This window comes from Typopeltis vanoorti, chromosome 3 (genome assembly GCF_054136105.1).
Source record: "Typopeltis vanoorti isolate ZY-2024b chromosome 3, IOZ_Tvanoo_1.0, whole genome shotgun sequence".
NCBI classification, from domain to species: domain Eukaryota; kingdom Metazoa; phylum Arthropoda; class Arachnida; order Uropygi; family Thelyphonidae; genus Typopeltis; species Typopeltis vanoorti.
In genome coordinates this window covers 100,950,193-100,964,934 of record NC_143551.1, presented here as the reverse complement: position 1 = coordinate 100,964,934, position 14,742 = coordinate 100,950,193, and the positions used below count along the sequence as shown (strand labels likewise).

At 34.2% G+C, this 14,742-nt stretch overlaps 1 protein-coding gene across 1 annotated transcript in view; it reads left to right on the top strand.

Annotated features, from left to right (window-relative positions):
• Window positions 1-14,742, top strand: part of Ipo9 (Importin 9) — a 493,522-nt gene that overhangs the window by 242,038 nt on the left and 236,742 nt on the right. Inside the window, exon 13 of the mRNA XM_090390464.1 lies at window positions 13,474-13,552. Coding sequence (XP_090246590.1) covers window positions 13,474-13,552 — 79 coding nt within the window. The remainder of the gene's footprint in view (window positions 1-13,473; window positions 13,553-14,742) is intronic.

Below are 14,742 nucleotides of genomic sequence, written 5' to 3'. Positions count from 1 at the left end.
GTAGTACTATCATATCCTGTACACCCCTTGATGACCAGACTACTTTTTTTTAATTAAGTGATGACAGGCTCTTCCCCCATACCATTTTTACAGTGGTATGAAGAAAGCTATTCCAAACACAGCTTATTCAAGAAACACAGTAACAAATTCCTTCTTTACTTCAAATTGCTTGTCCACACATGGCTCCCATGGTTTGACTAATATGGTCACACTACTGTTTAGTTACAATGCTTTTATTTTCATTTTATATCGCTCTAGTAACATAACTAAGCTGATACCAAAAACTTGTCTTGTACACACAGATACTCCATTTTATGGATAGCTCTTGGTGTGAGAAAAAGTTTCATTTTTGAGCATAGCATCAATTTTAGTATTTTATTTTCAGTTAAAAGATCTTTTCTTAAATGATTTTTTTTAATCTGCTTTCTACATTATCTCTCCCTCCCCCTTCACAAACTCCTTCCAGTAACTTTCTCATAGGCTCTGTTTTTTTCAAGTATAGATGCTTCTCCATTGAACTGGCATTACCATTCCTGCACTTTCCTTTGAATGCAAGAATGTGATCAACTGCTGGTCAGCATCCATATACTGTTCATACTTCAACTTATTGAACTAATCATCCTCTTTCATTCTAGCTGCCTCTTCTTTGGAACTGCCTTCCCCAATATGATTTTTCCAGTGGTATGAAGAAGGCTATTCCAAACACAGCTTATTCAAGAAACACAGTAACAAATTCCTTCTTTACATCAAATTGTTTTCCACACATGGCCCCCAGTGTGTTATAGGTTTTTTGATCTATCATTTTTGGGGTTGATATACAATTTTGGGTTGAATATTGGGATTGATGTTATAATTATTTAAATAACATTTCTTTTTAGTAAACATTGATAATGGCTTGAGTTGCCAATGGTTTTGCATTTCTACTTTTTGGTCAACAGATTGTGGACTAGAATCCTTTCTATACTCTTCAGAGCCTCTGTAATAACTCAGGATACACTTATTAATTATAAAGGTGTGTGTCCTAGATTTCATCTAGGAGACACACCTTTATAATTTATTATTATTACTATTATTTTTATATGAATCATAATATGAAAAGTTGAGAACTTATAATAGTAAAATAAGGAAAGATTAAAAATTCACATATCCAAAAATCTAATTTTTAATGGTTGTCAAATTTTAACTCATGTTTCTTAACTATTCCCAGTTTACAGTATTTTTGTCTAAATCATTAAAGAGAAAATACAAAGAGAATAATAATTAAAAAATAATAAGCACTCATAAGAATATTGGTTGTTACATGCAGGAGAGACTTTATATCATTAGTTAAACTGAAATGACTTGAAACAAATTATAATGTCCCAACATTTTTTTTTTTTCCATATTAACAATAACATTAATAGAAAGCAAAGCTCTTACTAAGAGATTAACAGCTTTTTTCTATAATCTTTGCAATAAACAGTTTTAATAAAACACTTTTGTCTTTCTTCAGTGAACCCCTCTCTGGTAGAATTGATTTGACCAAAACCTGATTTATCAGACTCAGAATTGAATGTAATCTGCTTGTTCTTAGAGTACTTTAAACAGTTTTCAGATATCTCTTTCAAACAGATATTTCCTTTTTGTCCATATCTCTTTTGAAAAGTCATATTCAGTGGCAAGAAGCATTTATTTTTTTTTACTGAGTAATGTATTGCAGTACTTGTTGGTATTGATTACAACACAAAATTATAAGAAAATAAATTATACATATTAGCTGATTATCTGTTATTATATCCCACATCCTCAGAGCACAAGAATAGTTTGTCACAGTACACAAAACAATTTGGTATAACAGTGGGACTAGTTTAAAGAAAATTGTAACAGATAACACAAGGAACTAAAGTCCTGATTGGGCACTATCTATGTTGGAAAAAGAGAGAAAATTAGTATTAATTAGTGTTGCTAAATGAAAATTACTGAAAACAGCTAAATCTTAAAAAAAAAAAAAGCTAAAAAGGAGTTAAAAATAACAATTTGAAGCTAAAATTTTAAAAGTTAAAGTAACTTTTAAAGTTACTTACTTTATTCAAGTTGAAGTGATACTTGCATATAAGTGGCTAAATACATCTTTCATGTTTTCTGTGCTTAATTCACCCATGTTTTCACTTAGATTTTCAGCTTTATTATATGTGGCCATCGTTCCAATATTACTTAGTGTAGATGCTGGTAAATGATAGTCTGTACAGCACTTGTGTCCGATGCCATACTTCACTAACAAAATAGCTGTCAGCATTGGCAATTCCATCTTGTTTCTTAATTTAGTTTTACCTACATTCATGGAACTAAAAATTCATTCAATTTCTGCATTAGAATTTGGTAGTATTAATAAATTTATTGCACACTGAGCAATTTCTTTAATTGGATTTATTCCAGATGCATCTTTATATTCTCGTCCTTGTCCAGAATAGCTCAGTGTTTTTTATATTTGTCCATTTATTTAAATGGATAGTATTGTACTGGTATTAAGCATCAACATCATTTTCTGTTTTCAGCATTATTTCTAAGATGGGAGTAACAGGTTCTTTTATATGTTTTAGGGTATTGTCAACAGAAAAAGAAGACATCATTCTTAAAATATTCAAGTTTTCAGGCAACCTTTGCTTAAGCTGTTTGAAGAGACCAAGAAGAAACTGTCTTGCTCTACTTCTAAGATTTCACTCATCATTTTGCGTTATTTTCTTTTGTATCATCAACTCTGAAATTTTTTTTTGAAAAATCTGTAACCAAGATTTGGATTGGGATCCAAATAGTCATCAATCTCTGACTCTAGAGGGTCGACTGTGGATGATGGTAGCACTAACATATTAGCAATAGAGTGAATCAAACGAGATAGGTCTTCAAATAATCTCATCTTATCTGCACTGTTAGATTCGAAAATTTTGTTAACTTGCTGAACTTGAACTAGAACAGGATGCAAAAATAAAAGGTACAACAGATTCCTTTCATCTTTGTACATCTCCCACAAAATTTGAGCTTTGTAACATTTCTCAGTCACACTCATGACTTCGAAGTGAGTTTTTAATTCCAACCACTGACTGAGAATTCTGTCTACTGCAGGTTCAATGGAGAGCCACCTTGTTGCACAATTGCTTACAATTTTCAGAGGAGCATAATTTTCGTTGATAGTTTAATACAGCTCTTTGTATGCTGCTTGTCTTGAATAAGAAGGTGAAAACCACTTATATGTTAAGGAGGGAATATGCCTTCAGTTGTTCATAAATGCCATTATTGACACCAACCATAACACTGACATTGTCTGTACCAATTGCAATGACATTTTTAATGTTCAGTTTCTTGGTCAAGAGCTTTTTTCAGTGCAGCCACAATACCACTAGCATCACACCTTTCTAGAACTACAATACTCAGAAATGTATGCATAATTTTGATGAATTCCTTTCTATAATAAATGATGGCCATTCCTAAAATCTTATTCACTGTGATGTCATTCGATTAGTCTATTAGCAAGCTGAAATTTTTCATCTCCAATGTCTGCAATTAGATCTTCATCAAAATGCTCACTTAGAATGTTCTTTACAATTGCAGAGCACTTAGTTTGGTGCATTTTTACCTTTGGCATAATTTGACTGCTGGGATGATATTTTTGCAAAGATCTACTAAATGATTGCAACTGTCGAATGATGAGTGACAACAAAGAAATAATGCTAACCTACCTTCAAAGTTCACGGTCTCATCAGACTTTTTCACAAGCATATTTGTAATAGGAACAGCTTTATTATATGGAACTGCAGCAAGATGTTTCCTAGTTTCACTGTGCTTTACAAGCAGCTATATCACATCTGCAAAACTTACAGTGGCCTTTTGTATCATCACCAGGAACTTCACACAACCATTTACTAAACATTCCCATTTGCAACCGCTCCCGTCTAAATTTTTGCTTGTAAGCGTTATTTTTCTCTTTGCTCATTTTTGAAGAAGGGTATACAACTCTTTACTGCAACGAATTACGATCAGTCTTTGAAAATTTCCCACTCGCTATCGTAACTACCAATCAGAACACTGTGCAAAGACTAACTTGTAGTGGTGCTATCAACTTTAAGGTGACAAAATGGCAGACTGTTGGGCCACGTGACTGAATGATGTCATCATGTGTTTGAAACGTGTACGATGCTCGCACCAAACGTACAATAGAATTCCTTAGCAAATGCGAACATCTGGAAAACTTTCAAAACAATTTCTTTAACAGTAAGTTATAAAAACAACTAAAAAGAGCTGAAACTAGTTCTGAAGGAGCTAGATTTGGAGCTAGGTGCTAGATTAAAATTTTTGGAGCTAGGGAAGAAAAAAACGAGCTAGCTCTAGTTCCAAAAGAGCTAAATTGGCAACACTGGTATTAATCAGATCTCAAAATGAATGTCTCACAGATTTTTGGTAAATTTATACAGCCATACTTGTTGAGGTTTGGAGTGTTTTAAAGCTGCTGTTGATTCCAAGAACATCTCTCTGATTTATATTGTCATAACGATAGTGCCGAATGTATTTTTTATGTTCACCATGGCAGGTGTCAACAGCTCTTCTAGTCCCCTATCACAAATAATTCTTCCTTCTTTGTCAAAAATTCTGTTCACCTAAAAAGTATATTAGAAAACCATATCTTAAAAAGTTCAGAAAGTTTGGGTATTATTTCAGTATTTACCAATGCACCGTTAATTGAAACCTTTGATTTGCTGAAGTCACATTTCCCCTGAGATATATTTGAATTATATAAACAACTAGATGGGACAGCAGTGGGCTCCCACTCTATCCAATTTTGACATAGAATACTTTGAAAACCTAGTTTTGAATATGGCCACTCTCAAACTAGTGGCTTGGCTATTCTATGTTGATGATGTGCTTGCTATTTGGCCACATGGTCCAGACACATTGGATACATTTTTAGTATATTTAAATAGCCAACATCCTAAAATCCACTTCATGATGGAACAGGAAGCTAATGACTGTTTATCCTTCCTAGATATACACTAATCTCATGGCTTCCTGATGGTTTTCTTTATCTTTTTCTGTTATAGAAAACTCACACATACATGGAGATATTTGCACAATCACATCATCCAACTCAACAGTATGGTATCCTAAGAACACTAATTTACAGAGCTAGAGCTATCTGTTCCAGTGACAATGCTCTTACAACTGAACTCACTTGTGTTACACTTTCTTAGCCAATGACTATAATCCCCATAGGATAGAAAAAATACTAACTGCTCCCCACAAATCCCCTCCATTGCCTATCACACAAAACCAGTACCATCCCATACATTCAAGGCATGTCTGAAAAGATATCTAGAGTGCTTAATAAATATCAGCTATGTGCCATATTTAAAACATGTCAAATTGGCAACTCTTCTGTTCACCAAAGGACAAGCTCTCTTCTTTATCACACCCAGCAGAGTATGAAGTGCTGTTCTTGTGACCTGGCTTACTATGGACAGGCAGGAAGAACTGTTGACACCAGCAGACCATGCCTTGTTTACTCCTCCGTACAGGATCAAATGGAAGAAAAAAATGCTAGACAGAAGTCCTAGGTCAGAGAGATTATTTTTAGAACAATCAAACAGCAGCTTTAAAACATACTCCAAACCTCAAGTATGGCTGTATAATTTATCAAAAATCTGGGATTCAGTCATTTTAAGATTTAATTAATACTTGTTTTCTCTCTTTTTTCCAACACAGATGATGCTAATTAGGACTTTAGTTCCTTGTGTTGTCCATTAATTTTTTTTAAACTAGTTCCACTATTCCTTATTCCAAATTGTTGTTTTGTGTTCTGTGACAAACTGTTCTTGTGCTCTGAAGATGCTGGATATATTATGAGCAAAATATCAGCTATTTTCTTATTGTTCTATGTTAATCAATAGCATTAAAATAAACTAACGTACTACCAACACATGAGCTTTCCACTCGCATTATAATACTATTTCTTCTGAGCTGTCAAACAGTTTTGTATCCTACGGACCTGAATACTATTAAGGGAACCAAAGTTACTATTAACTTAGCTTTAAATACCATTTCGAACAGTGTAACAAGTGTTATACACGTACCACATGAAAGGTCATTGAGGGTACGAGTTGGCTTTAACGATCCAAGTGTGGCATTGTTGAGACACTTGGGCTGCGAACTTCTTGTTTGTAGGAGTCCCCTGCAAATCTTCACCTGTCTGCATTTTCTTGCTCTAGAAGTTTCCAGCTCTAATTCAATATTGCAAAAATATATAAGATTTAGGCTTTTTTGGGGTATATAAATAAATCCTAAATATCACCATTTCATACAGTAAAAAGCACTTCTTCATCCTTTTCATAAACAACCAGGACATTGATACAAACATTAATGATGTGCCCACCACTAACAGGCATCAAAGCCCAATCTGCTATTTCTTACCAAATCACATATGACCACAGGTGGCCATTTGTGATTTGGTAAGCCTTAAGTGTGGGATTTGTGCTTTTGGAAAATCAGAAATCCATATCAAAAGGTTATTAAACTTGGGGAGTTCCCACTATGTAATCTGCTCTGGCTCAAGATTTCTTTTCCTCACTTTATACCTTTCATTTGCTGCCAGTAATGCTTTCTTGATTCAGACAGCCATAATGATCTCTTTGATTATCCCTGAAAGTTGACTTCATGCATCCTAATTGCATAAGATATCAAACCTGTCTTCTTAGTAGATTTTAATGTTCGTAACTCAGTTTTTCTCCTCTTACTCCACATTTAGCTGGAAGGGAAACCAAGTCATTTGCTCTCGTTCATGATCTAAAGTGAATTGTTAACAGATAATCATGATTTTTCCAACCCTCTGGACCTTTTCTTAACCAGCTCTCCCTTCAAATATACTGCTTTGCTTCTCTTTGTACTTTGACTCCAACTTTAATCCTTTTTTTTTTTTTTAACAGACTAATTTCCTTCTAGTCCACCTTGTCCACACATAATCTGAAACACTACACTGTTCCCATTTGGGATGAACTTCAGGATTTTTACATCTCTCTCTCTTTTGGATGGTCTAATTACTGTTTCCACTCTCCCAATCCAAACATCTATTCAAACCAAATAATGAAAATAATCCCTGCGAGATGGGGACTTTCATTTCCCACTACAATGCATGTCTTGGTTCTCTGCAGTCCATGATAAAAATCAGCATGTATTCAATGGCTTCAGTCAAAAGCTCTAGCTTCTCACTCCGCTTACCATACTGCACAAAGGAAGTGTAAGAATATCATCAATAAATTCAACGTAGACTTTGTAAGGGCTGAACACAATAAGTTTGCCTCCTGATGCCATCCAGGTTGGCTGAATGATTAACATTATCCATTTTCCAATTGTCAGGCTGCAGGTTCGAATCCTGCTATGGGATGAATTTCATTGTCTAGTGAAACTACTACTTCACTTATGGATGCCTCTATATCAAACTATTTACAGCATGCCTACTCTGATAAATCACCAGATGGGAAGAATATCAAAACAATCCAAGGTAATCTTGATATGTCTCCTGATCCAGATGGCATCCTTCTGGTTGAACTAAAAACTCACACTTCAGAATTAACAACCATCCTTTATTGCCTATTCAAGCTGTCATACTCATGTGGCATATAACTAATGGTATAGAAGCATGCCTTTCCCTAAAGAAAAGGGAGATAAAACATTGCCATCAAACTGTTATTGCCCTCACCCCAAGTATTCTTGAAAGCAAAGGAGAAAGTCATTAACTTCCTTCACTACCTGGAAACCATCAGTTAATTATTGATCACCAATATGGATTTCACTATTGTTGTTCTACAGCAAATCTTCTTGCTAATCTTATGAACCTCATTGAAAGATTTGAGGGAACTCGTGGTTGCACTAGTTATTTCACACACACACACACACTCTTTCTCCTATACATCAGTGACCTTCCTTCTCTAACTTCAAATAATATTTGCAGATTTGATAATGACAGTGCCCTTCATTTGAGAAACCTTGTATACTCCCTCCATCTATTAGAAAGCATTTTGTTTTTGAATTTTGCCTATTTTCCATTGGTATTGCTCTGTTGAACTGGCCACTACCATTCATCCACTTTCTTCTAATCATGTATGAAAATGTGTATGGATGATGACCATAGCTTGTTATCATCCATACACAGTTCAGTCTCTCAAATTAGCAAACCAACGTTTTATCTTTGTCTTATTTCATTCCATTTGTATCTGTTCTTGAGAACCTTCCTCATACAGTTTTTCCCATTGAATACTCCTCCTCCCCCAAAGCTTTTCAAGTTAATAGTTTCTCTTTTCTCTTGCCCTGTTTGGCCACACACAGCACTTGTGTTATAGTTTCAACCTCATGTGAGTGACAATGTTATATAAATCAGTCTTCTTTATTCCAATTTGCTACATATTATTGTAATTAATTCTGGATAAAATTTTTTACTTATTTTATTACATTTTGGATAAAAATGGTGCTCTTCAAGGGGTGCACAGGATAATATGACAGTACTACACAATAAATTTCTGACCTAACATACAAATTTTGAAGAAAATGTGCATTTATCTGGACTCCAACATTGTCAAATCTCATTTCTGTCTTCAGAGGTTAGGTTGACCAAGAACCTCCTAGATATTGGTCCTCCTCTGGGTAGGTTTCTTGTCATACTGGTATCAGACACCCCTTTTGTGACCACTGTCGATTACCTATACTGACACATTCGTGAATGCTCACAGTGTCAAGTTCTGTCATTAATATCTTCATTTTTAATGTGATTCTGCCATTCATGTCGTCTGTTCACATTTTGATCAGCTGTTTTATTTCTAACTCAGCTCCAAGAACTATAAGTTAAAATTAGTTTGAAAACTGTTGTATCCAACTATGTTAGTGCTTTGACTCATTTCTCCCTTCTCTCATATAAATGTATTCTTTTAACTCCCAACCATACCAACTTTGTTTATTTGTTTTCTTTTTCCATATTTAATTTGGCATTTTCACTAAAATTGTGCCTAAATAGGTGAATATTGTTATTTGTTCAGATTTTTCATATCCATTGCAGCAGATGTTTTCAGTGTTTCATACTATTTTCATATTCTTTTTTTTTAGTATAGTTACATTTTCATGTCAAATTTATTATAACAGTTTTTCAATTCTTTATTTAAAATGGCATTGAATTTATTTAGCATTACAGTTTTTGATATAGTTTAATTCCACTTCTGTTCATAATGTTATTCATATAGATAATGAATAAGAGTGGAGATGTTGTATATCCTTGTGTAATACCTAATTTTACATCAAACTGTTTTGCTGTGTCTCCTTCAATTGTAGCTTCTAAATATAACTCCGATATAGACCATTTATTGCATTTGCACCAGAAAATTGTATTTTCATAGTATTTCTCTTGGCAGTTTGTCATATGCATTTTCCCAGGTCTACAGATTGTTGTTATATGACCATGATTTCTTAATAGTAGTATCTTCTAGTGAAGAGCTGATACTGGCAACCTCAATTTGACCTAATCTTAGCTTGTTTTCCTTCTACAATTTTTCTTAACTTCTTGTTAAGTAAGCTCATAAATCTTTCCTGCAACATTCATTAGGAAGACTGCTCAATAATTCTCACGTTAGTTTTATTTTCCTTTTTAGGGGTACTATGAGAACTCTGTTCCAGTCTTCTGGAATTTGGCATTACAATCAGACCTATTGAATTATTCAGTGTAGCCCTATACAACTTTTATATCTCTATATTTGAGCATTTTTAGGTGGGAAATGAATTTTATCACTCAGTGTGAGACCACTGTCTTGTTTATAGGAAGCCTGAAATGGCTTGAAAAAAGTTTCATATTTGTTCTCAAGAGCAGAATTTCTGGACCATGTAAAATATAAATTAAAAAAAAATAGAAGCTATATAAAATCGATAAAAATAAATTAAAAAAAATCCTTAGCCCACCCATGGTGCAAATTGCACTGTAGGTTTGCATATAACCAATTTCATTTACTCCAGCTACCTTTTTACATTTTAAGTTTCTGATGGCTTTTTCTACTTGAAGTATTAATAATTACTTCTGATTGCATCTCTTGAACATTTTCCTTCAGTATCCTGTTTACTACTTGTTTCATTTAAGTCTTTCAAAGTATAATTACTTCAGACATCTAGAATATCTTACGTGATCATGTCACTTTTATCATCTTCGATTTTATTTACAGTACTCTCTTTCCATTTCTAAGCCTTTTTAATGGCCTCTAGAACATTTTACGACCTTTGTGGTATTTATCTTCTATAATCTTTGAAGATATCCTTGAAGCATAAAGTAATTACTTTGAAAAATTGGTAAATGAAACAATCACTGATAACACAGTGATAAAAGACACTGACCAGGCATGCAATCAAGAATACATATCCATACTTGAAGTAGAAAAGCCATCAAAAGCCTGAAATGCAGAAAGGTAGATATTCAACCTTAAATTCTCAACTACAGAGGTATAAAAGGCTTACAGTGGCTACACTGCATAGTTCAGAAGGCCTGGACAGAGGGACAAATTCCAGATGATTGGAGTAGAGCTCTCATAGTACCCATATATAAAAAGGGAAATAAAACAATGTATACAGAGATATTTCTCTACGGTGTGTTCCTGGTAAGAATTATGGAGGTATACTTGAGAAATGGTTGAGAAGGATTGTGGAAGGGAAGCTTGATGAAGAACAAGCTGGATTCAGGTCAAATTGAGGCTGTCGGGATCAGATTTTCACTTTACGACAAATAGTTGAGAAATCATGGGAATATAACAAAGATTTGTATTTAAGTTTTGTAGATCTGGAAAAGGCATATGACAAGGTGCCAAGAGAGAAGTTCAAAATGCTACAGCAGTATGGTGTCAGTGGGTATTATATCAAGCAATACTTTGTCTTTATTTATTTGAGTTGTAAGACAGCAGTTAGAATTGAAGGAAGTACATGAAAGGATGTACATTATCCCCTCTGGTATTCTTTATCCATATGGATCACATTATGAAGGAAAGGTATTAAATGATATCAAAATTTGAGATGCTAATATCAGCTCTTTACTTCAAACTGATGATGTTATGCTTCTAAATAAATCTGTTACAAGTCTGCAGGATTCCCTGACTAAATTGAATAACTGTTGTAATAGATGTGTTGTGAAGGTCAGCAATAACAAGACAAAGACCATGAAAATAGGCAGAAGCATTGAAAATATCAACTGCATTATGAATGGAGAATCTATAGAACAAGTATTTAAACACGTGGATAGGTTTATGTGTTCATCACACATGTTCAATTGGATTTAAATGGTATTGATGCGAACACAGATTGATAAGAAAATAACTATTTATTAGCACGTTCGCTGCCACACTACTTCATAGTCTGTTCCCGTATGCCAGGCAATTTCACTTCTTCAAGGTCAGTACGGTAATCTCGTTGCCGGCAGTAAGCATCATACGAGTATACTCATAGTTGGCTTGTGCAGAGCATATGCCATCTATGAGAATACACAGTTTTGATGCTAGCTCCACAAGCCAAGCATTTTCACCTCTTCAAGGTCAGTACAGTAATCTCGTTACCGGTGGTAACATCATATGAGTATACTCATAGCTGGCTTGTGGCTGGCTTACCAACTACGAGTATACACGTAGTTGGCAGCAAACGTGTTAACTTAAAAGCTGATATTTCGCTGGTATTATAATCAACATCTTCAGAGCACACAAACAAGGTTTGTAACAAATGCGAGACAACCACAATTCGGTGTAACAATGGGGCTAGTAAAAGTAATTGCAGCGTGCAACACAAGACTAAAGTCCTAATACGGCACCATCTAAGTTATTAAAAAAAAAAGTAGTCCAAAGTTTTGAAAAAAATATACTAGTCCAAATAGTAGTCCTTGAAACTTTTGAAAAATAGAAGTCCAAAGTTTGAAAAAAAAAAAAAAAAATATTAATTTGGTCTTAGGATGACTGTCTACCAAATCTTTGGTAGATTTATACAGCCATACTTAACAAGTATGGCTGTATAAATCTACCTAGGCTGTATAAAAGTTATGTCCTCATTAATCAAGAAATTCAAGAAGACTATCCTCATATTTGGTGTTAAATACTAAAGCTACTCCTTTTTTTCCCCTGATTGTTATTGCCTGAATATAGCATCTTGTATTCGTTTCTCAGAAAAATCTCACATGTTCTCTATTTCAGTAACACCAGTTATGTTAATCTGATACTTATCCAGTCCTTCTGCTGGTTACATTCTTTTCCATTGATGCTTCTTATGTTGATGGTACCAGTTAGTGAACTCTGCTAATGTTAAGTTGGGATATGCTCCAGTAGCTGACTTTTTGCTGTTCGCTCTGGTTCCATTATGACAACAATGGGAGCCTTGTTTAATCAATGCCCTGGCCAACATCAAATTGTCTTGTTATACTATCATTATGCATTATGTTTAAGGCAATAAGAATACAATTAGGTCAGCTAAATCTGCAGATTGCTAGCCCATCTTCATTTATTCAGTATCTGGTAGATTCCTATCAAATCACACCACAAAATGGTAAGGCTGGATATTAATTCAGAAGCCCTAGTCAGTTTTCTACATTCCTTAAAAGGCTATGTTGTGGTCACTACACAGTTATCCAGCTTTGACCCCAAGCCACCCTTAATAAAGTGAGTCATGTATTTTATTTCAATACATATTCAAGCAATATGTGCATTCAACAAATATATGCAAGTATGTTACTGAATATTTCCGTTATTTCCATTATTTCATTATCTACGGAACATAATCTTTGCTTCATGCTTTCTGTTTGTACTTTTCTTAGATTCTTTGATAACATTCTGTATTTCAGCCCTTTACTTGCATACACACAAACATAGATTTTTTTTTTTTTTTTTTAAATGTTTAAAAAAATTAATTTAGAAATTCATAAAATTTAGCTTAGGTGGTCTCTCCCAGAGTATGCCCGGGCTTTCCTTTCTTTGTTTAAACATCATATTTATCACTCTTGCCCATGAAGTAAAACTTTAGTTTGATTTGCACTATACATCCTCCCCCCCTCCCAGAAAATGACTACTGGCTTTAGAAATAGTTTGCTTTGTATTACATCTACATTAGTTTCCCCCTTCCTCTGACACACACATTCCCTTATCATGAAAAGCTAGTGCAACTTTTATATTATAATTTTGCGCTCTTTCCCTATCCTGCAGACAGCAGATTGTATATAAAAAAATTAGTTAATTTTAGTGCTTCATGATAGTATGCTAGCTGTTTCCACAGCAACTGTTAATTATCCGATGTGGAATGATGTGGTATGGTATGCACAAGCAGCACCTGCTTGAATTTTAATCATAAATATTCATTGAAATTCTATTTTTTTTTTTTTTAATTATGTGTATGTATGTTTTTGTTTTATAGCTTATTAAGTTTTCATAACAAACTGTAATAACCCTTGTGTCTTCTTAGTTTCTCCATTTCTTCATGGTCGCTGCCTCTGGACAGCTAGCAGATATGCATTGGTCATGAGTCCAGATCTGATCCAAAGGTACTCTGTTCTGTACAAATCATTATTTTCATTAATTATTGAGTGATGTTAGCAATGCATAGCAGAAATATTTATGAACACCATCCCGCTACAAAGATTTAATTTATTATTGTGTTGATTAAAAGGAGAAAGTGAATGATTGTAAATTGAGGGAAATATATGTGACACCTTTGTTCTTTGAAAATGAGTTCCATAAAACACGTGAAATGAAATCTCTTTCATTTCTGGCAAGATTTGCTTCTATTCTTTTTAATAATTTAGACAAAGAGTTGTACATTGTATTTTTTATTCATTTTTACTACTGAGTCAGAACTGACATTTTCTATATTATTGGACAGATAGCGGATATACCAGTTGTCCAGTAGTATAGAAAGTGCACAAATTCACGTGTGAGAAGATGCAAGAAAATAACAAAGTCTCATTTGATTATCTTATTGTTTTGCTAGTGATGTTTTCCTACTGGTTCAGAACACAAGAGTAATACAGAGGATTTAAAATTGGAAGTGATCACTGATATCATGTCTCTCCTTTAGTTTTGAGCAGGATAAAATTTCTAATATTTATTTCCCATGTTGTTACCAAAGTTTTCCCATGATTTTTGTTTAGCAATTTTACACAGTGCTTCGATTTCTTGCATTTTTCTCTGTATTCACCAAGAATACATGTCGACTTTCTTGCCAGGAACTTTCAATCTATGCTTTCTTCTTTTCCTTGACTGCTCAACTTTTTGAGTCTAACATGGACTTCTTATTTTTCTAGCCTTGCAGACAACCTCACTTTGCCTCTCTGGTTGAATCAATGTTTTCTTCAGAATTCACCAGTGAATCTCCAAGGTTTTGTTCTTGTTTCAAAAGAAACAAGAACAAAACTTTTCTCATATTTTCTTGAATATTGTTTATGTATACAGTTCACATATGAAAGCTGCTCAACTTTGATTTCATTTTGAAACTTTCTTACACACTCTTCTTTTCAAAATACCAAAAAGAAGAATACTGAAAAGAGAGGTGCTTAAGGGTCAAAGCTGTATAACTGAGAGGAGACCTCCACATAGCCTTTAAAGGAATGCAGAGAACCGACCAGTGCTACTGACCTAATGTCCACTCCTCACCTTCTCGTGGTGCACCCTGTTGGGTATCTATCTGGATGCTGAACGAACAAGGATGGGCTGGCAATTTGGGATTTAGCCGACC